At 50.8% G+C, this 21,802-nt stretch overlaps 2 protein-coding genes across 3 annotated transcripts; both read right to left on the reverse strand.

Moving 5' to 3' along the window:
* Window positions 1-3,059: 3,059 nt before the first annotated feature.
* On the reverse strand, window positions 3,060-6,140 carry TPI1 (triosephosphate isomerase 1). The gene is made up of 7 exons (XM_075510847.1): window positions 5,960-6,140; window positions 4,969-5,092; window positions 4,799-4,883; window positions 4,536-4,668; window positions 4,189-4,274; window positions 3,899-3,986; window positions 3,060-3,641 (listed from the first exon to the last, which is right to left on the reverse strand). The coding sequence occupies exons 1-7, from the start codon at window positions 6,069-6,071 to the stop codon at window positions 3,523-3,525; spliced, it is 747 nt and encodes a 248-aa protein (XP_075366962.1). The 5' UTR covers window positions 6,072-6,140; the 3' UTR covers window positions 3,060-3,522.
* A 243-nt stretch (window positions 6,141-6,383) lies between these two features.
* Window positions 6,384-21,627, reverse strand: USP5 (ubiquitin specific peptidase 5). 2 transcript variants are annotated; one of them, XM_075510767.1, is made up of 20 exons: window positions 21,469-21,627; window positions 19,848-19,973; window positions 19,483-19,549; window positions 16,458-16,591; window positions 16,008-16,153; window positions 15,521-15,705; window positions 14,844-14,938; window positions 14,121-14,314; window positions 13,897-13,968; window positions 12,497-12,578; window positions 12,164-12,289; window positions 11,571-11,724; window positions 10,984-11,158; window positions 9,518-9,606; window positions 9,186-9,308; window positions 8,444-8,587; window positions 8,140-8,285; window positions 7,905-8,058; window positions 7,163-7,247; window positions 6,384-6,993 (listed from the first exon to the last, which is right to left on the reverse strand). In XM_075510767.1, exons 1-20 carry the CDS (start codon window positions 21,574-21,576, stop codon window positions 6,900-6,902), a joined length of 2,499 nt encoding a protein of 832 aa, XP_075366882.1. In that variant the 5' UTR covers window positions 21,577-21,627; the 3' UTR covers window positions 6,384-6,899. The 2 variants fall into 2 exon arrangements, with proteins under 2 accessions (XP_075366882.1, XP_075366875.1); XM_075510760.1 differs by having other exon boundaries at window positions 9,117-9,308.
* Between the last annotated feature and the right edge of the window lie 175 nt (window positions 21,628-21,802).

The following is a 21,802-nucleotide window of genomic DNA, read 5'->3' on the forward strand; positions in this document are numbered from 1 at the left end:
GTTATGTGACAAAAGGTCGTCTGCACACCCACAAAGGCACACAGAGAGACGGTACCCCGCTGAGCTGCTCCCAGGCCCATCCCAGGAGCCATCAGCCCACCAAAGTCCCGGCTCCACAGGCCCAGAGGGGCACAATGGCAGGCGGAAACCCAAATTAAGGACTTGGAGGAAGGGACACGCTGTCTGGGCCCCTCCCAGAGCTGTCCCAGGGGAGTCTCAGCCCCAGAGCACCTTTAGGGCTGGGGGGGATGTCGCTGCATGCAGGAGTGTGGGACACGCGATGGGATGCAGGGGAAGAGCGTTGGGGGATTGCACAGGACTCATTAGGGGACGTTTAGGGGAGGAACCAAAGGCGGGAAAGGGAGGGGTTTAGGTGATTTGTGGAGGAACGAGTGTGGGAAACCAGAGGGATACGGGAATAAAAAGGGCTGGTTGCGTGTAAATGGCTTGTGATGGTTTGGCCATGCCCTGCGCCTGATCAGCGCAGCCTGTCCCATCTTCTCCTTGAATGCCTTTCTCACTTTGCCCTGAGTGAGGGACTCTCATTACCACATGCAGGGGGTGTGTAGGGGTGCTGGGTGCCAGTGGCTGGACTGGGACTCAGGGCCCATGTGCCTGTGGGCAAGCGTGTGTGCAGCAGCAAGGGTGCAGCCGGCGGCAAGGGGGCCTGGGGGCCAGGAGGGGGCTGCAAGGGAGGAGCTGGCTGCCAGGGGAGTCCCGGCAGCTGCTGGGGGCCCTGAGGGCAAGACCACCATGGGGGAGTTGGCTACTGGGGGACCAGGGGGACTGGAGAGACTGGGATCGAGGGGCAGCTACTGGGTAGACTGTCTGAGCCCAGCTGCTGGAGGGAGCCACACTGTACATAGGTGTGTATGTATGTGCTCAATAGCACACCTCCATCCTGCTCAGCCAGAGAGAGGGGTGTGATGAGGCCACTGGCACTGCCTGTGTTCGTGAGTCCTCTGTATAGCTGACTGACTGTGTAATCTGTGTGGCTGTCCGTGTATGTATGTGGTGTATATGGGTGTTTGTGTGTGGGTGCCAACTGGGAATACAAGCTCAGCCTAGCTACTGGTTGAGACTGAGGACGTGGAGCCGCAGCAGCCTCTCTCGGGCTGTCACATCTGGCACAATCCATTTTTCCCAACAGCAACCTGTTTAAGATCCAACCACTACAATCTGCAGTGACGATCTGGCAGTATTTCCACTCCACAGAGCTGTGGTCCTGCCAGAAAGCAGACAAAAAAGAAAAACAAGATCTGGCATTCCTGCTGATGCAGAAATACATTTCCATGAGTTTATTCCTCATTAAACAAATGCTTTCGTGCCTCTGTATTCTCCTCAAAGCAGCAAGATCAATGCTCGTCTCCCATCTGTTTTTTTTCCTATGTAGGTCACTCTGCTGAGCTCTTGCCTAGCTCTGTGGACAAGGCTGTGCAGGAGCAGGAACTGACAGTGGAGCTGCAGCCCATGGCCGATCCCTGTGAGCGATCCTGGCTACCCACTCCCAGCAGCCTCAGGCACGGTCTGTGTCCCTACTGAGTCACCACTGCTCTGGTCATGCTGACCCCAGTGCGCTGAGGCACCGAACTATGGTCACACCCCAGAAGCCTCTCAGCAACACTTACTCTGGTTGTTGAAACCACAGAGTTTTCAGGATTTTTTTTTTTTGCCTTTGAAACATCCTCCTCTCCACACACCGAGAGCCAGTAGCTATCATCTCTGTGCTGCAGTCAGGCTCTTCCTTCTCACACCATCTCCCATCCTTCCCTGTTTGACGGGCTTGCTTCCATCATGAGAGGTTCCCAGCAGTCACGCTCCTACGCCTGGGGCGCACTACCCTATGCTTCGTAACAGCACTTGCCCCTCCGTCGCGCACGGCCTGTTTCAGCGCCATTTTAGCGCGGGCTGGCCCACCCCTGCCGGCCCACACCACCCACCCCCAGGCTCTGGCGGCGGAGGGCTCCGCGGCCGCCCGGGGGCGCGCCAGCACCGCCCACCGCACCAGCAGCTGCCCGGCTCCGGCCCCCCCGAAAGTCTCCTGCCGTGGAAGGGGCAGGGCGGGGGCTGGGGAACAGACTTCTGCTCCCAGCCGGGAAGGAGATGCCCCCTGAAGGGCCGGGGGCTCTTCTCTCCCCGTCCCTTCCAGCTGGGAGGGAGGAACGCCATCAGCAGCACTTCAGCAGAGTAGAAGGACCAGCAGCGTTAGTGGGTTTCCCAAGATTTTCTCCTTCTTGGTCCCTCACCTCCTGCCTTTCATCCCTCAGGTGATGCTGGCAGGGCAATACAGTGACAGCCAGAGTACCAGGGGAGGAACATGCCACAGCTTCAAAAACTACTGCAGACCAGAAACATTAAATGGAAGAGGATCTCTCAGACGTGCATTAACAGATCGAGCACCCCTTCGCGTGTTTGCTCCATACCAGAGCACTGCCTATAGGCTCCTCCCAAGGACATACTGCCTCGCAGCTAAGCTCCTCCTTGTGAGGCATTTCCTTTTTCATTACCCTTAGGTATCTCCTGGCTGGTGCAGCAGCTGGGAAATAAAATCTAGTCTTGCCTTCTCACCCATCAGCACAGAGCTGCAAGCAGGCAGCAAGCACAGCCTCAGCGCATGGCCTAAAAACCTTCCCTGCATAAAGAGGGAACTGCTCTGCTCCACATTTAATGAGCAGCAAAGTCAATTATCAGTCCTCACAGACAGAGTAGGGATGAGTGCATTACCAAGCCTGCCTGGAAAGATCAGCTCACTAATGGGACAGCCTGGTGCTCCAGCAGCTACTGGAATGGAGACACAGATGGAAGAGATGCATGCAAGTCACCATGGGCCCAAAGAAGAGCTGTAACATGACAGAAGCAAGATGCCCAGGGCATGCTGCAGGTGAAACGTGTTATAGCAAGATGCAGGTTGAACCTGTGCAATGCCTACTAGGGCAATGGTGGGCCCTCAAAGAAGAGCCCACAAAACCCACACTACCCTCTCTGCAACCAGCTACCTCCAGAAGTAGTAAATTCTGTACATTGCTTGTCCCCAGCTGCTTCTGAGTAAGATCCAGGACACAACTTTGCTTTTTCTTTTTTTTCATTTATTGTTCAGTACAGGACACAGGTGAGGTAAGACATCTCACAAGGGTCTAAGCTGACAGGCTCCTTGCTAATGGAGCTGAAGGATGCGAGACCGTAGTTCCTTTTTCCTTCCCCCAGCACCAGCGGCCCTCCCTCCCTGCAACGCTGCAGAGAAAGGGGGAGGCACTGGCCATGTTGACTGTGGGCTCTTACAGGTCAAAAGGCAACCAAGGACTCTGCCAATTCAGAGAGGAGGCTGTCAAGACTCTGCCAAGCCAGGCTCCCACTAACAGGACTCCAACATGGTGGTGAGGGTTAGCAGCACAGCTAGAATAATGACCGTGGAGGGGGAAAGCCTCAGAGGAGGCCTCTGTACTGAGACATGTGCAACAAAAGGTCCCTTCTTGCTTCCATTTCTTGCTCTTAACCACAAGGGACTGCTCCTCACAGGCTGCTTCAGTGTTTGGCATTGATAATATCCACAAACTCTGGCTTGAGAGAAGCACCACCAACAAGGAAGCCATCCACATCATGCTGAGAGGCCAGCTCCTTACAGTTGCTGCCAGTGACCGAACCTAAGGAGGGAGCAGTATTTTAAGGTCAGATGTGGCCAGCTCTAGAAAATGGGGCCAGGGCACAAAAGTAAGACTAGCCACGTCTTACTCTGCAGACAGTAAAACTGTCTCCCATTTACTGAAACAAGCTAGTAGGTGGTTCTTCATGCTCTGACAACCTCAAGTTTCCTCATCAGCAGAGCATGTTATACAGCTGCAGCAACAGGTAGAGAAACCAAGTGCTTCCTGCACCAAAAAGTAGCTTCAGATTCATTTACCTCCATAGATGATCCTAGTTGACTGAGCAACAGCATCAGACACATGGCTTTTCAGCCACCCCCTCAGCTTCTCATGAACTTCCTGAGCCTGCAACAGAACAGAGAGTCCCACTGAAGGCTGAGCAATACATAGTGTGCATACAATTCCCTTCCAAAGAGAAGGGAGAATCTCCAAGAGAATCTTTAGAGATCCTCTAAATCTTTAGTCTTTAGAGAGAATCTTCAAGAAGATCTCTTGAGTGGGAAGGGTCAGTTGGCCATTTAGTCAGCCACTTTTCCCCTGCTCATACCTGTTGGGGAGTTGCAGTTTTACCAGTTCCAATAGCCCAAACTGGCTCATAAGCAAGAACCACTTTACTCCAGTCCTTCACATTATCTGGAGAGGAGGGAGAAGATATAAGTAAGCACAGTACCCCATCCTGGGAAGGCTAGAGCCAGAAAGCGTTGTGGAACATGCAGGCCTTTTATTAACATGATCATTACTGTGTGTGAACATATGCAGCAACGTATTTGCAGCAGCGTATCTGCAAGCCTTACAAGGAAAGCCAGGATGGCCATTATGGCCTTCCAGTTAAGGCCAGAATGGCCATTTCCCAAATGTCCAAAATAGAAAAAAGCACCCATTTTCTTCCCTTACCAGCAATGGCCTTGGTCTGTTCAAAAACCACCTTCTCTGTTATGCCAGCTTCTCTCTCATCCAGCTTCTCTCCAATGCAGGCAATGACTCCAAGGCCCTCAGCTAGAGCATGAGCTACCTTCTGCCCAATCAACTGGCAATGGAAAAGAAACAAGGTAACCGATAGTCAGACCTGCTCCTGTAGTCATATTTTAACTGCTCACCCCTCCGGCCTTTGCAGGCACATCTGAGCTGGACCATCTCTCCATCCCAGGGTCACTCACCTCATCAGACTCTCCAAAAACATGCCTTCGCTCAGAGTGGCCCAGGATCACCCATGTAGCTCCAATATCTTTGATCATTGCTGGGCTGGGGAGAAACAATGTGACTCACACCTCTGGAGGAAATTCACATCCCAGAGGCACCCTGGCTTTACTCTCCTCTGTAGGCTTACCTGATCTCTCCTGTGAAAGCACCCTTTGGTACCTTGTAACAGTTTTGTGCTGCAACTCCAATCTTTGCATCAAGCTTCTGACGGGCAAAGTCAAGGTAGATGGAGGGGGCTCCACAAACCACCTCTGGAAGGCAAAGAAGGCGGTTACCGTGAGACAGGCAAAGGGCAGAAACTGTACCCAGCCACCGACCCCAAATCCCAGCCCCAAAAAGTCATCCTTCTCTCCCCTCCCCTGCTCCTGGGAAGGCTCAGGCTGCCCGCCTTCACTGATATTTGGGGGACCATCTGCAGCAGGAATATCCTTGCTATCTGATGACTCAACAGCAGGGAGGAAGCCCTTTCTAGCAGGCAGACAGGCAATATCGGGCTGGCGGCCAGGCCCCTCGGCCGGTTCACACGGGTCCCTTGCAAAGGGCCCAGCTGAGACACCAGCCGAGAATCCCACCCTGCTGCCCGGGCCTGGCTGAACCGGGGGCAGAGGGCAGCATCGGGTTACACCTGGGGTTGTAACCGGGTACGGCGGCGAGGCAGGGGCACGGTCCCGCAGCCTGCCCTGGCAGCGCAGCTCTGACTGACCTCGGCTGAAACAGGGAGCTCCACAGCCCCCGGTCCCGGCCCAGGAGCCCATGGGGCGGGGTAGGGGCAAGGCCCGGGGGAGAGGGACAAGGCCCGGGGGTCTAGGCAGCAGGGACACCGGGCCACCCGCTCCCACCAGCAGAAGCGGGGGACGCCTCCCCCCGGGGCCGGGGCCCCGCCGCCCGGGGGTGCAACTAGAGGCAACCTCGGGGAGCCGCACGTGTCCGCCGGGCCCGCGGCCCCGGATCCGGTTTCGTGGGTATATTTAGCCCCACCGCCGGGTTATATTTAGGCCCCCACCGCCCTCTGACATTTGCCGCTCTCCCGCCTGGGCCCAGGCCCGGGCCCGGGCCGCGGCCCCGCTAGGCCGTGAGGCGCCGCGCGGGACGTGCGCTACGTGCCGCCGCGCCCTCACCGGTATCAGCGGAGAGCTTGGCACCGTTCAGCGTGTGGATGAGCTCGCCCAGGCTCTTCTTGTCGCCGTTCATCTTCCAGTTGCCCCCCACGAAGAACTTCCTGGGCGCCATGGCGGCAGCAGGCAGAGGCCGGTACCGGAGCAGACGCAAAGGTCAGCAACAGCGAAACACGGCCCCCGGCGCCCGCTTTTATCGCCCGGCAGCGCCCGGGGCCCCGCCCCCTCCGCCGGCCCCGGCCCCGCCCCCTCCGCCGGCCCCGCCGCCGCGGGTCTCGGCTACGCCCGGCCCCGGCTCCCGGCGCTCCGACCACACTCCGCCCCGCGGCGGAGAGGGGGCCCCTGCCGCACCATCAGTGCTGACACCCCACGACCACTCGTGTTTTAGCTCCCGGAGGGCCCCTAGCAATGCAGAGGGCAGACAGAAAACGGGGGTATTTCGATTTTTATTTTGTCCCTCGTGTATTTTGGCATGTAAAGGGCACACAACGGGGGGCGCTGCTCGTGGCCCACCTTGCTGCCCACCCTGCGCCCTCCCCGGCAGGGCAGGCAGGAGGAACCCCCCATACACAAGCCACACACACACACAAGCCCCCTCCTCCCCTTCCCGACAGCAAGGAGGTGGCATCATCCCACCAAGCAGCAAAGCACTAAGGGCTGTGTGTCACACAGGGGTGGGGACAGTGAGGACATTTCCTATAGAAACAGATATTCCCACCCCCCCTGGACCCCCTTCACTCATGTCCATGGGGGCTCCAGCCCCCACTCTATTAGTCAGGGAGCTCTTGTCTCCCCATGTGTCTCTATAGAGAGGCCATGAAGAGACGAGTGGGGAAAGAGGAGCAGGGGAGAGAAGGACCCTGCTCTCATCCTCACTGCCCCCACCCCTTTCCCCCCACGCCTTCAGCCCGCTCTCCCCCCACCACCCACAGCAGAGGATGTTCTAGCTGGGAATCCGCTGATAGAAGTAGATGTAGCCCAGGTCCTTGGGGGGCTTCTCAGAAGCACAGACTTTCTGGTCGTTGTAGATCACCCACCTGCAACAGGCAGAAGGGGAGCTCAGGGATGCCATTCTTTGGCTAAGACGTGACTTGATTCCCCTCACCTGCTCTCATCCCCGACCCCCCAAGACATCTGAAGAAACGGGAGAACACTGATTTAAAGCTGTACCTCAGAGTCCCCTTGCACTGTGAAAATCCCTCTTACCTGCCATCTTTCTTGATGTGACAAACGTAGTGACCACACATAGTCGAAGTGCCCATGTGGCTGATGAAGGCAAACAGCTGATATTCTTGAGAGGAGAAGGGAAGAGAGGAGTGATCAGAGAAGGAAAGGCATCTTACCCTGAAACACCCTGTGCAAGGCCCTCTCTAGAAAAGGATCCCTGAAGGAAGCTCTGCTGGGTAATAATTTAGAAGTGGGTCTCTGTCAAGCATGACTGTGAGGAATTGGTCTGAAGGCCAAATGTGCAGGGAAACAGGAGATGGTAACTGCCATGTAGCCTTCTCTCTTCCAATGGTTTATTTGGCCCACGGGTGCTGGGTGGGTAACAGCAGAGACTCTCCCTCCCTATGACACCAAGCAGCCTAGCAGTATTGGCACCGATTCTGCAGAGAGACTGGAACCTGGCTTTTCAATGGGAGCCTGAAGAACACAAAAGCCTCCTGGGATGACTGGGAAAAAGAAGTACTTCCCATCTTTTACTTGATGACACTTCCTCTGCCTCTCTCTTACTGGCTTCCAGGTAATCCCCAGCCTGAAGGGTCTAGACATCTAGAGGGTCTGCTCAGCCATCCCTCTCCTTTTCCTCCCTACTTCCACCTCAACAACCAGACTAGCTCTGTGGCAGCTGCTGCTGCTAAAACCTGTGGTACTGCATGGATTAGGGAGAATACAGCCACGTTGAGTTTGCACCCCAAAATCCACATTCCTACTGCTTGTAACTCACTTCCAGGCCCATCGCGCACTTTAGGACCCACAGGGACAGATTCAGAGATGGATTCAGCTACCGAGCGCCCCTCTGAGATATCCATAGCAGCTTCTGCATCAAGGTCATCAATGTGACTAAAGATCCAATCCACAGCACGCTCCAGACTGTTGTTCTGGAAGGGAAAAGACTGTGAACTTGGGAATGCCTGTTCCTGAGAATATCCTTTCACTCTGACATCACCCATGCCTCTCACCGTGGCTCTAAGTGCTTTCATAGCCTGGTCCCGGGAGAAGCCCATGGAGACAATGGTGGCCACACTGTCTTCTGAAGGAGGGTCTGGGCAGGCAATAGTTGACCCTGGTCCACTGGATCCAGGGAGAACTAACGGGTTAGCAAAGTCTGCAGCAGAAAACAGAATATAGCTCAGAGCAGTTAGATCTCTCCAAAAGGGGTACAGTCTGAGGTCCCAATTACTTCAGTTTTCCACTGTGGTAGTGGGTCAGGAAGTACAATGGCCCAGATGCAATAAGCTTCACCATGGCCATGCGGTCTTATACCTGGATCATCCATATGTGACATGACCCAGTTCATGGCAGCCTCAACCCCACTGTTCCCTGTGTAATACACGGCTTTGCGGCAGGCATCCATGGGAAAACCCATCTCCACTAGCTGGATAATCACTGACTCATCCAACACGGGTGCTGTGGGAAGACAGAGATTAGAGCCACCCACTCCCACCCAGCCCTGCCTGCTCCGTTCTGTGCAGTGTCACACAGGCCTCATTTCACTCAAGTTCTGTCTCTCTGCTCATCTCCTCCTTTGCTACCTTTCTTCTTCAGAAGCGCAGCCTCACACACAGGCACCCCCAGGGAACAAAAGGATCCAACTCATGAACTCAGGAGTACTGGCTCTTCCCTACCCTCCAAACCCTACCTCCCACTGTGTTTTGTGAAAATAAAATACCTCTACCAGTTAAATCTTGTATAAACCCCAGCTCTTCCCCCTCTAAATGCACTAGACATGCCACCTCCCCATCTTTCACAGATCAGGAATCAACAAACTCCCTTGTATAACACCCTTGCATAACAAGCATGCAAGGGAGGCAGCCGGCATTTGCTGACAGAGGGACAAGGAAAGTCTGAGCAGGTGGAAACCGCTAGCATGGGAGACAAGACAAGGAGAGCAAGGAAATAAGTCAGGCATCAGGAAGAGAGGAGGAGAATCACTAACATGTTGGAGAGGAGAAGTGAGGGGAGCAGAAGGAGTCGTCGTCCTCGTTGCCATAGAACCCCAGGCTACCTTTGGGCTCATCTGGTGTCACCAGTGGGGGTGCGATGTCTGGCATTTCTTCTTCTCCATCTTGCAGCCCTGTTCCCTGCAGTGCAGAGATATCCAGCTCCTCTGGCATTTCAATGGAGACATCTGCAAGATACAGTCTTGCTCAGCCTCTGCCATAGGGGCAGAAACAAAGGACTTGGTTGGGAGATCTAGGAGGCTAAGTCCCTGGGGATGCAATACGCTACAGTCTGCAGCTCCTTTTGGCATAGTTACTTTCCTCTTTGCAGTAATGACCACAATACCCATATATGACTCCCAATACCTATATGCTCTGTACTTCTCATCCTTCTCACCAAGCTTTTTGGGCACCCAGTCCAGACCGAAAGTGAATTTCTTGATCTGGATCACCAGATAATCCGGGAAAGAGGCGAACCGTGTTGTTCTGAAAGAGATAAATAATACTTCTAAATACTTTGGCAGCAACGATTGAGGGCACCTAGTTGATTCAAGAACTCAGTGAGTAGGGTGGAGGCATGTCCTAAAGGGAGATACATATATCTGTGCAGCTCTCCTATGCTGAACTTAAAGCTCCTCAAACACAGAACCATTTCTAAAGCGGATGCTCTGACAAGATGAGACAGAATGCAACATTTACAAAATCTTGGGGGATGAGGAAAAATAGTACATGTTCTCTACCTTCCGATCCTGTATTTTACAAGCCTCCTCAGATTTTAGTATTTAATTAAAAGTCTAACCCTTAAGGAATGTAGAGGAAATAACATATTTTATTAGACCGACAGATACAGCTGCAGGAACTGACAAGCTTTCAAGCACAAGAGCACTTCTTCACATACAAAGCAGAAGCAGTGAATTTTAAGCTAACTGAATTTGATTGAACATTATTTCGTTAGACAATTTGAGAGAGAGGGTGTCTGGAATCTATGAAACAGAAGGGAATGTTTGTTAAGGGAGAAGCAGTAATAAAAGAGACAGATACTTATTATTGGGGGATAATTGTAAGATGCCGTAAAATTAATTTAAGCAACAGTATATATTCAATGCTAATTCTTACAAAGTGTTTGAACACAGCTCTCTACTTAGAAGCAAAACAAAATGTTACTTTTCAATGTGATCGTGTTACTGACTGTTTGTTTATAGTAGCTATTCCTTAATAACAGAATATTTGTTAGAAAAACACTTCCAGTTCTTTGAGGACTACTCTTTCATTGCAGAAGAACAGTCAGTAGCATCACAGCAGGAAGCTGATTAAGTTTGTAATCTTCTCACTACCCCTTTGCACTGTCACATGTGCTGGAGGCAGTTGAGATAAATTAAAGCTTTTTTAAACCTTGCTATTAGCATTTAAGTTAACATTCTTATAAAATAACTCACACATCTGTTACACTCAGTGTTTTGCTCAAATTTTAATAGCTAAAATCTTCCTTTAAAGAAATTTTAGAGACCATACAAGACCAGTGTTGCCATACTGTCAGTACTGATTTTAAAGCTAAATTTTGAATTTAGAATAAAAGCTGCTAGTTTTCTGGAATATCACTGTATTTTCATAGCCCCTCAGCAACTGAAATCTGATGGGAAGGATTTCACTAGCACTGCTATTCTGCCCACTGTAATGCTTTGGGGGCAATCACTTCAGCACTGGCAGACTGGTTCCCCCTCTGCTTCAATGTTCCATGGGCCCAGGGTGTGGAGAATGACAAAGCTTTGGTAACACTTCTTCCCCAAGCAACTAAAAGAAGTCCCCAAAGATGCAGCTATTGCCAGTTCATCATAGCCTAGCTGGTAACTCACACACACTCACTTGAGAGCCACAGACTTGGCCTGCAAGGCTGTGCTCCAGAAATCATCCACCTGCTCTGGAGCTCCATAGGCCTCTAGGCAGGAGCTGAAAGGCACCTTGGCTCGCACCAGCTCAGGCAGTGGCTGCTTCTCCTCCTCTGCCTGCCGCTTCTTCTCCTCATATTCCAGTAGTTCATCTAGAGAATAAAGCAGAGGAGTCAAGGACCACCTCTAGGTACCTACAAAGCAACTGGTGTAAGCTACACCCAGAGGCAGAATAAGCCTATAGATACACGCCATCAAGAACACAGCACAAAGTAGACAATGTCTTCCAGAGCACTGTACTGCTACTGCAGTCCTGTTTTGCTGTTGAATCACAGCCCAGATTGTGGTGCCAGAAGGAAAGGTTCTAGAGGGACATCACCGTGTCACACCACCTCTGAAGAAATCAGCCCAATCCCACAAAAGGAGGTGAAGGATCAATCTGGCTTCAGAAAAGGCAAAGCCAGTCCTTGAGGAAGTCCCTTTCTCATTTAAGGAGTTCTGTAATAAAAATACAATATCCAAACATAATGTTTGCTACTATTCTGGCCTTGGCATATTACTGACCTTTGTTGAGTGCAGCATCCATGGGCACGGGCAGCTGCATGATATAGTCCACACGCTGGGTATATTTCACCTTTTCTGTGGCCAGGCACTTCAGCTTCTCCTCCACCAGAAAACGGAAGACCTCATTAGGGTTCTCCGAGCTGCGGCAGTTCCTCTGAAGAAGGAGAGATTAGAAGGATAGATGTAATGTCAGAATGGCAGAAATAAATATCTGGAGTAGCAGCAATTCCACACAGGACATGGCTAAAGAGTATTCACTTCTGTACCCAGTCCACTGGAAAAGACAGCAAAGAGTAAACTAGAGCCAACTTCTGTACCCCAGGAACCCATGCCATTCCTGCTTCTAAAGAAGACAATTTACATCTCCAGCTGTGCCATTCCCAGAAGAGATTCCTCCAAGGAATCAGCCCTGAAAACGTGGCCAAGCATCTCTCCTTCTCTGCTCCCGCAGGTGCTGGCTGGCCCATTTCCCTGTGTCCTCTCCCTCTCTCTGCTCTGATTACCAGCTTCTCACCTCCACTCCTCACCCCCTGCTGTGGGGAGAAAACAAAGCTGTGCTTCTCCATGATTTGACAGATAGACTCAACCATTACCTCCACCATGTTGATGAAGTGCAGAAAGAATTCCTGGGCATCCTGCTGTCGGTTAGTGGAAAATTCTGGGTGCCCCTTTCCAATGAGGGACTTAAACATGCGTGGAGCAATGCCATTTTGCATACCCTGCAAATAACAAGGTGGAAGAGGAAGATGGTCATAATTTGCTACACATGTCCTGGCATGTAGCACTCTACTCTTAGCCATGCTTTTCTTCAGGTGACAGGGCCCTGGAACAATGTCTTCAGAAAGGGTTCTCTCTCCATCCCCGTGTAACACACAAAATGCCTCATGCAACATACACATCATGAGGATGCCATATCCAAGTCTCACCTTCTGATCAGGCTGCTGTTCCCCATCTGCAGAAGCTGGCTTTGAATACTCCCCAGAAAGCAGTCCATGGCCCAGTTTGGCTCTGGAATGATGAAGTCGTCACTGTTATCATCAAAAAATTTCTGCAATCCCACATACTCCAGAAGCCACACCAACCCATCTAGCTTTAACACTGCCATGGACTGTCAGTCTCACAGAGGTCAGCTTTCTCTGCTGCACTAGCCAAGATCATCTTATCTTGGTCTGCTCTCTGGTCCCATGAGACATCATTGACTTGAAAGTTATTAGGACTTCTGGGCACCAGTCTCAACCATTTCTTGCACAGTGGGGAGAACATAAACGAACAGCTTCCTTTTTCCCACAGAAGGGCAGCTGGTGCTGAGCCATACAGCAGCTGCATAACAGACAAACTAAGCTCCAGCCTGACATGGGTAAAGTAGCAGTGTATCTAATTGACTGTGCAGGAGACAACAGGGCAGAGTGAAATTGTCTGAGACAGAAATAGTATTGCTGTGAGCAGACTGATCACGTGTTCCCAGGGGAAAGATCAAGAATGACTGCATGAGGCACTTAAGGGACAACAGTAACATTCAACGATTTCCTCCTATGCTCAGACTCTCCTACTATTTCACTTCACTCCAGTCCCTCCCCATCACTGTTGCCATTTGTCTGGAACGGAACCCTACCAATTTCTCTTTGCCCAGGCAAAAATCTTTCTGGCTGTCTCAACTTAATTCCCTCCTCAGTAAGCACCTCACCCTAGGCTGTCCAAATTTAGAATCCTCCCTTACCGCTGAACTCCCTTCCACAAATGCCACCTTCCATTCCTTCACCCCAAACCTCCATACACTGCTTTGCTGTTTTAGAGCAGATGTAGCACAGAATTCATCTATTTAAAATGCAACACCCTCCCAAATCTTGTGTTCTTTCTCCTGTATATTCTCCTGGTATTGCTCACACAATACCTCTTGCAGGAAGCCTCTTTAAGCATATATAAATTATGCACTGAGAATAAAGTTACCTAAATCTATGTACTTCTTTGCTCTTAGCCATCTCCCTCCATTGCAGAGAGCAAGCACCTTTTTGCTGTTACGCAGATAGAATATGCCTACCAGAAATCCCCCCGTGGTAATAGATGGTACTGCGTTCCCCTCATAATACATTTAAGAGCCTCTCATGAGCACTGAGGTGCACTCTGTCCTCTCCATCTAGAGCATTCAGCTGAACTGTCTCGGCTTATATCCTTATTGATCACTGAGAATCAGTGTCTCTGGTGATGGACACGGAAACAGAGAGGCGAGGCTTGAGGGAGAAACCTGCAGCAAAGCACACTGTAGCAGCGCAGAGGGGACGCACCCAGGCAGCCTCAGCCTTCCTTCTCTCACCAAAACTCTACGTACACTTGGGTGCTGAAGTCCTGCGTGGGGTCCGAAGGTGCACTTTGGAATATCTTCTCCAGCTTGTCCACATACCTGCAAAGCAAAACAGAGAAATCTAAGGGACATACAGGTTCATCTAGTAAAGACACAGTTCTGAGCCTGATTACTCTAACAGAAGCTCCCAGCTCTATGAGACCTTTGTACTGATCCCAGGCTAATGGAAAGGAGTGATTAAGCTCACTTACTTTCTCTGGAAGTCTGGGATACTGAACAGCACCTGCATCACAGAATTGAGGTAGCAACTGTTGCCCAGGTTACGGATACCAGTGTACCCAGGCCCATAGAGGGGCTTGAGCTGCACGCCAGACTCCTGGATGAGCTCCCACTCCCCAATGCGCTGGTTCATGTCTATTTCCAGTTCTGTCATTGTCTTGTCTGTCTGTGGAGGGAAAGGACAGGAAAAACCCTCAAAGAAGACTCAAGGGAACATCACAGGTGTGAAAAGTACAATGCTGTAGAGAAACATACAGTCAAATCCATTCTGTTTTATTAAATTAGAAGAGGAGGAAGATACAAGAAAGATACAAGAATTGTTTTCAAATATCTGAATATCTGGGACAGAAAGAGGAATTATAAGAAACATGGGAGAAATCTGAACCATCCCCTGTAAAGGGGCATGGAAATCACACACTAACACTGGATCTAGGGAACAAAGCTCAGCGCCTGGGAACCTCCCTGCCCACAGCACTGACACAGAACCCCAAGGAAATAAACCTGAGGGACAGGAAAGAAAGGCAAAAAAGGCAATGAAAGAAGAGAGGCAGATGAGACAACTCTCTGCCTGACAAAAACCAGGGTTTCTTAACCAGGAATGGTTCTGCATAGTCACAGAAAGCTGGGATCCAGCTAAGACACCTCAGAGTTGTTTCTCTCCCCCTCCGGGTCTATGGAGGACCACCCCCCCTCACCTTCTGCATCTTGAGCATGTCAATCCCAAAGTGAGCAAGGTGTTCTGCCAGGTTGGGATCCAACACCATGTCATCCTCATCGTAGGAGTAGACGTCTATGCAGAAACACAGAGGAAAAGGAGAGACTTATAATGGCTTGTGATCTAACACTCACTGCTGGATGAAGAGAACAGAGTGCTCAGAACTGGGAGTTTCGACAAACTGAGCAGTTGGGGTTTCTCTCCTTTCTCAGGAGAGTAGCATGACAAGACAGAATATTGAGGTTCCTCCAAAACATGTGACAAGACAAACAACTTTGTCGTTGATCAAGGTACAGAGGTACATGTATGCCTGGAGTAAGGAAAGTAGGTTACTGTGCCATATACTCTCTACTCAGGCTTTGCTTTGATAAATATCCCACCACAGAAAATAAGATGGCAACCTGGATAACACTTCCAAACCCCTTCAAATTACAAGGGAGGGGAGGAGGCAGGTTTTATCAGCTGGTTCTTTGCCTGCCACAAGAAGCACGTCAGAGTGGGAAAGTTCATGACTGGATGACACTGAATGTTCCAGGTCATAAGATGGGCAACACCAGCCTAATTCCTGGAAATCCTCCCTGACTTCCCTTGTCAGAGACCACAGTCAGCCTGAGGGGTGCCTGGTGTCTATAACCCTCAAAGGATCCCCCTTCTCACCAGCCCCATCAGGAGTAATTGTTCCCAGTTTCACAGCCAGTGGGTAGCCAGTTTCCCGATAATGCTCGACCGCATGATTGTTGCCACCACTGCCATCAAAATAGCGCCGACCACAGAGGATGGCTCCATCGGTCATGTTCAGCCACAGGTTCTCCCTCATGTCACACTTGCTGCACTTCCAGCCACTATTGACAAGGAACAGAGAAAAAGAGATTAGGGTGAAAACCTTTGGGTTCTACCTCCCAAGCCCTCTCCACTACTACCCACTGACCATAATATAAGCAATCTCATTCCTCTTTTACTTTAGAACACTGAGCATCCTGAAATACCTTAGTTTACCATTTCCCCTGAATTTACTATGACAAGGCACACTCAGAGACTCACAAAAGAAGTCTCATCTGCTGCTGCAGTCCAGGACAGGAGAAGAAGGTGATGGGGGTGGGTCTGGGATACAGAGCGACATAGCTAGTTTCAGTACTATGCTCACCACGGTGGGATGCGGACATCATTCTGAAGTTGGTGCAGGGAAAAAGCGTGTTTGGATACACGCCGAACCTCCCCATCCCAAGCCTGCACCTCCTGCTTCCGTGAGGCTGAATCTGCTGTGAGGATGGCCTCGACTGCACTGGCAATCTGGAATTAGGACAGCAGAAAAAAAAATGAAGGGCACAAGGAGAGAAGCTTCCAGTGCCACAATGCTCCACATTTAGGCTCACATCGGCAATTCAGTTGTGCTAGGGCAGCATTCAGGAGCCTCGGTCACAAGCCAGGGCTCCATTATATAAAGCACTGTATAAGTATAGAACAACCCTGCTTACTCCAAGCTTAGACTTCACAGAAGCTCTGCAGGATCCCTTTTACAGCACAGCGGTTCCTTCTCTGTAATGGTGCGTTTCCTCCTTACCAATAGAAAACACAGCCCTCCACCCAAACATACCCTGTCTCTGACCATGTCTGGTAGTCCCTCCAGCCCATCACGAGGAATATCCAAATGCTCTGGGAAAATTACTATTTTTACATCTTCGTCATATTCAAACTTTTCCTCTGTGATGTCAAATCCACCTTCTACACCTACAGGAAGAAAAAACATTGCAGTAACAGGTAAAACTAAATAGCTTCCGAGGCCTCTTTGCCCATAGCTTACATGAAATAAGGCACCATGACTAAGGCAAAGCTCTAGATCAATGATCCACAATCTTTCTTCTGTTTCTGGATCCCAAAGTTTCTGCTGGAGGTGTGGACTTCACAGGAGCAAATATAAGCCTACCGACAATAGGTTTGCTTTTCCCAGCTCTTTCTACAGATGCTTAGAAGGAATATCCAGATCCTGAATACAACTAGAAAAAAGACCTACTCTAGAGAGGCAGTTGCCCGAACAGAGCCATGATAAAGCTCTGCTGTTCATCCTTCACAGTATATCCAAGATGATGAATGGAGATGTGCATGAAGAGATCATATTCTAACCCTGTTCAAAGGTCTAGTCTACCAGCATCTTTAAGGAGCCTAGCTCTGCTTCTTGCCTCTTCCAGGAAGGGCAGTTCAGAATCCTGAACTTAAGCAAGGAGAACCAGGAGTTCCTCTGGAACCAGAACATCCAGAATTACAGAAAGTCTTAGGAAAGGTATAGTGCTAGTACTTTCTCATGCCCACCTAGCCATACTTTCCAGAGGTTGCAACAGAAATGGGACTTCCATACATAACAAGTTATTTGCCAGTTGTCAAGAGTCATGATGGATGGTCATCAAAAAGTAATATTTGCAGTGGAGGGAACAGTTTCTGATTTATGTAGGTACTCAGGAAAAAACCTTGGCCCTTCATGTTCTCCAACCATTGATACCTTACATTCCAGAAGGAAACAGGCAGAAGACACATTGCTTACTAGCAGCCTTAACCCCCTATGGGGTTTTTTAACTGAATTTCCTTTGTTTCTTTAAAAATGGCATGCTGTGACTGCAATAGATCTCTGAAGATCTGCTGCTGCAACAAATCTCTGAAGGGAATACGAGTTTTTGCTGTTTAATGCCTCAGCCTCAAGAATCCTGTGTGTGACACAGTTCTGATAACCATTACTGCATTTAGTTAAAACACTGACAAAATGTTCCCACAATATCTCCTGCAACTCTCCCCTCAAATACCTACATTTTTTAGACTATGCACAAACTGCCATGTATGAATGCAGATGCTGCAAGCCTGAGTGTTTTTAGAAATACCTGAAAACAGTCACCAGTATCATGCAACAACATACCCAGATAATCCTCTTCTGAGCCTCTTCAGCACATCCCAGAGAGATCTCCTGTCACCACTTCATAGAGTAAAGCAATACACACTCCCTGAGGGTATTACACAGTTCCTGAACTCTAAACAAACTAAAACAGAGTGGTGAGGTCCTCTCAGGTAGTTATGTGAACCTTCTGAGGCTCCAGATGAGGAAGAGGGTCTTCAGCCAGCAGACTGCCTCCTAGCCCTTTTTCCCCCACATATAGCCAACAGCTTGCCATGAGGTACACTGCCTCCCTTCTCCATGGTTGTATCCAAGCACCACAAACTGCAAAAGTTGTTCAACCAACATGCAGGCATGGGAGGCAAGCACTACAGATTTTTTTTCCCATGGAGAGGGAAGCTGAGGTACAGAGAGATCAAGGGCTACATTTTGCAGCCAGTGACATTTTGGTCCTAAATCTTTCTTGTACTTTAAAAAATCTCCCATGTCAGGATTAGCTAAACCACTACAGACTAGCTAAAAAAGAGGAAAAAAAATCTCTCCTGGATTTAAGATCACTGCCTCACAGGGCTAATACTTTCTTTTATTCTCTCCTGCTCCATTCATATCACCAAACTGTTATCACAGGCAGCTATTTGCTGACCCAGTGACAACACTTGTCTCAAGACTTTTGTAGAATTGAGGATGCAGAAATAACTCATAATGCAGACTGGGCCTCATCTCTCCAAAAGCAGCATAATCATATACATAAAAGCACTGGCTATCTGAAGAAACATAGATTCTAGTCTCAATTTTGCTAGAAGTGACCTTTGGGACTCCATTCACTTCACCATAAAAACAGGGAGCAGCTGAAAGTGTTAATGTTGGTGTTTGTGTTGTGGCAGCAGTGGAGTCACCGGGTGTCTGCTACACAATGGCATAGCCAGAGAAAAAGTGAGCAAAAAGCAAGATGTGCACGGTCCAGGTTCTGGATTTCTCTGTAGTGGTCAGCTTCCAGCAAACCAAGAACCTGTTACTGCTAAAAAATGTTCCTCTCCTCTGCTTTATGGATCTCCATAATGGTTCAGAAATTACTAGCCAAGACTGCTCCAAATAAGCAGCATCTTCACTGATTGCCATGACAGCCATTGCAGTCGGTGCAAGACAGTAATGGAACACCAGCCCTGTTCTTCCAAAGAAGGGCTTGTTTTTAATATTTTAATGTTCACATGTATTTCCTCCTGTATCAGCCTTGTATTTCAAAGAACTATTGAGCCGAAAGTGTTAATACAGAATTTACCAATAATTTCTTCCCCATCTATATAAGTAACATCAGTTCAATTTCTCAGAAGTTTAAAAAATAGTTTTTCTACCAGAAACTTCAAACTCACTTTTCTCAGACCTACACATTTTATCAAACTTACTTCAGCCCCACACTGGATGCATCCATATAAAGCAACAGCCTCACACTGGTTATACCCACATCAAGCTGAGTCAGGCATAGAGAGTTAAGAGAGGATGCAAAACATATTTATCTACAGAAAACATGATGCAACTTTGAACACAGAACAAAACTACCACCTCAACAACTGTTTTGCATTAACTGCCCACCTAAGACACACTAGAAAACGCGAAGCTTGAATTCCATCGGGGATACTAGCCCAGAAGAGGAAAGGCAAAAGAGACATGCCATGAAGCCAGGCAGCTCCAGAGGACTGGTCCAAACCAACAGGGACGATATGGTACACAAGTGCTTCCTTACCAATAGCCAAGCGAGTTGGTTTCTTCCTTGGGGGGTCCCCAGCACTGGAGTTGGTGTCTTCTTCCTTCTATCATGTTGAGAAGAAATAGGGAAATAGTTAGGGGAACAGGCAAGCTGCGGTAAGCCTTAAGGACTGAAACTAAGCTACTCTGAAAACAGAAAGAAGCCAGGCAGTGGGCAATAGCGTGGGCAATCCATACAACAATTCAACACAAGCAGAACTGAAGAACTGGTGTACCTCAATTCACCAAGAAAAACATCAGTTATATTTGAGGAGAGAAAACTCTGTATCTGACTGAATACAGAGACATAGCCCAGCTCTCAATTTCAGAACAAGTTTGATTGTACGTATTTTTATTTTTTACCAGTTTACGTGTTCTTTTGAGGTGTAGGTAGACCCGCTGGCCTGTTTTCTGATAGTGCTTTTCCACATACTGCTTCCCAAAGCCCAGGAACGTGTTCATGCAGATATACAAGCCGCCATCTGACTCCTGGAAGGAAGGAGAGAGAAAAACTGAAGGGAGGTGGTAAAGAATGCCATTCCAACTGCTAGGATAGGCACGGACTTACCTCTACGGACACTACTCATTAGTCATTAAATCATGGCTACAGCTCATTCCTACATACCAGCCACTTAGTAGCTAGTTGGAAATAAGATGGCAAGCCCCAGCATGGCTGTCCCAGAACAGGTACTCCTGTCAAGATGATGTATTTGAAAACCTATTTGCCTGTTCATTTATGGCAGGATGCTACTGAATCAGGAAAGGACCTTCCTCAGAAGCTTATCTCGCAAAAGGCCCTTAGCACGCACAGTTCACACATTCAGAGCACAGTACAATCATTACCAACAAAACCATGGCACCCTGTCTGAAAGCGTAATTCCCAGTGCCATAGGGAACTTTGCCAAACAACAGCGTGAGGAAGGTTAACAGACCACTGTTTATTTTTGCTGCTGCATTCAAAAGCTTGTGAGTATCTCTGAAACGGATACAGAATGAGCCCTCCCCATCCCACAAGCACCTGGAAAATGCCACACTCATTCAGCAGAAATATGCTTTTAAAATCAAAGAGGCAAGGGACCCAAATACAGAGGCTGGAAAAGAGGGAAACCACTAAGAAGCCCTCAGCCTGCTTCCCAACATTAAGCAGCTGGGACAGAGTCAGAGCAGGGAGTGCATGGACAGGCACTGCTATGGGGCTCTCGGGGAGGGAAAGAGGGCCAGGCTGCCGTGTGCTGCTTCCTCGAAGGACCCGTATCTTCCAGCCGCAGCCCACTTCTTCTGGTGGGCTGGGGCGCAGCCCGGATGGGCACCTGCGGAGGAGGCCAAGGGGCGACCTCGCCCTCCCGCCGCCTGGGCCTCCCCAGGTCCGCCTAGGCCAGGCGGGGGTAGGGAAGGAGGAGCAGGGATGCTGGTGGGGTGGAGACGGCTGGAGAAGGGACCACTGCCATCTTAATGACACAGCACCCAGTCGACCCCCGCCTGCCGGGCCACGCCACGCGGCGAGGCCGGAGGGGCAGCTCAAACCCGGGCAGGGCGGGACCCCCGGCCCGCCCGCCGCCGCCGCCAAGGGCCGGGCCCGGGGCGTGCCCCGGCCCCCCGCAGGACTACAAGTCCCGGCGTGCCCCCGCAGCGGGGTGTGTGTGTCGGGGGGCATCCGCTCTCCAGGCGCGCGGGGCCGGGCCGGGCCGGGCCGGGCCGGGCCGGCACCGAACGGGGCGAGCAACCTGCCCACGCCCACTCCGGCCCCAGAACTACAGCCCCCAGCGCGCCGCGGCCGGGAGGGGCGCGGCGCGGGGCACGCTGGGCGCTGTAGTCCCCGAGGGCCCCGCGCTCCGCCCGGCCGCGGGCCGCTCCGGTCGCCGGGAAACCACAAGTTCCATCACGCCCCGCGCGGGCGGCACCCCGACGGGCGGGTGGGCTAGGAGCGGGCCGGAGCGGGGGGCAGCCCGCCCAGCCGGGCGGGCCGGCCGCGGGACGCGCTTACCGGCGTGTCAAAGGAAAAGGCGCACTCGTCCTTGTGGACCCGGTCGCCGGCCTTAGGCACCCGGATGGACGGCAACACCGAGAGCAGCGCCTCGCTCAGCTCCGCCATGACAGCGGCTCACTGCAGCACCGCCCACAGCCCCACCCTAACCAATCAGAGCCCAACGTGGTCAGGCGGGCTCTGGCCAATTCCGAGCCGCACAGGCGCGCCGTCAGCGAGGCTGAGGGCCGGGCCCGCGGCACGGTACGGCCGGCTCGCCCAATCGCAGGCATCCTTCTGCCGTCACGGGAGGCGGTGTCGGGCTCCTCGACCAATGGCGACGTAGAGCGGGGCG

Source organism: Mycteria americana, chromosome 1 (genome assembly GCF_035582795.1).
Source record: "Mycteria americana isolate JAX WOST 10 ecotype Jacksonville Zoo and Gardens chromosome 1, USCA_MyAme_1.0, whole genome shotgun sequence".
NCBI lineage: Eukaryota > Metazoa > Chordata > Aves > Ciconiiformes > Ciconiidae > Mycteria > Mycteria americana.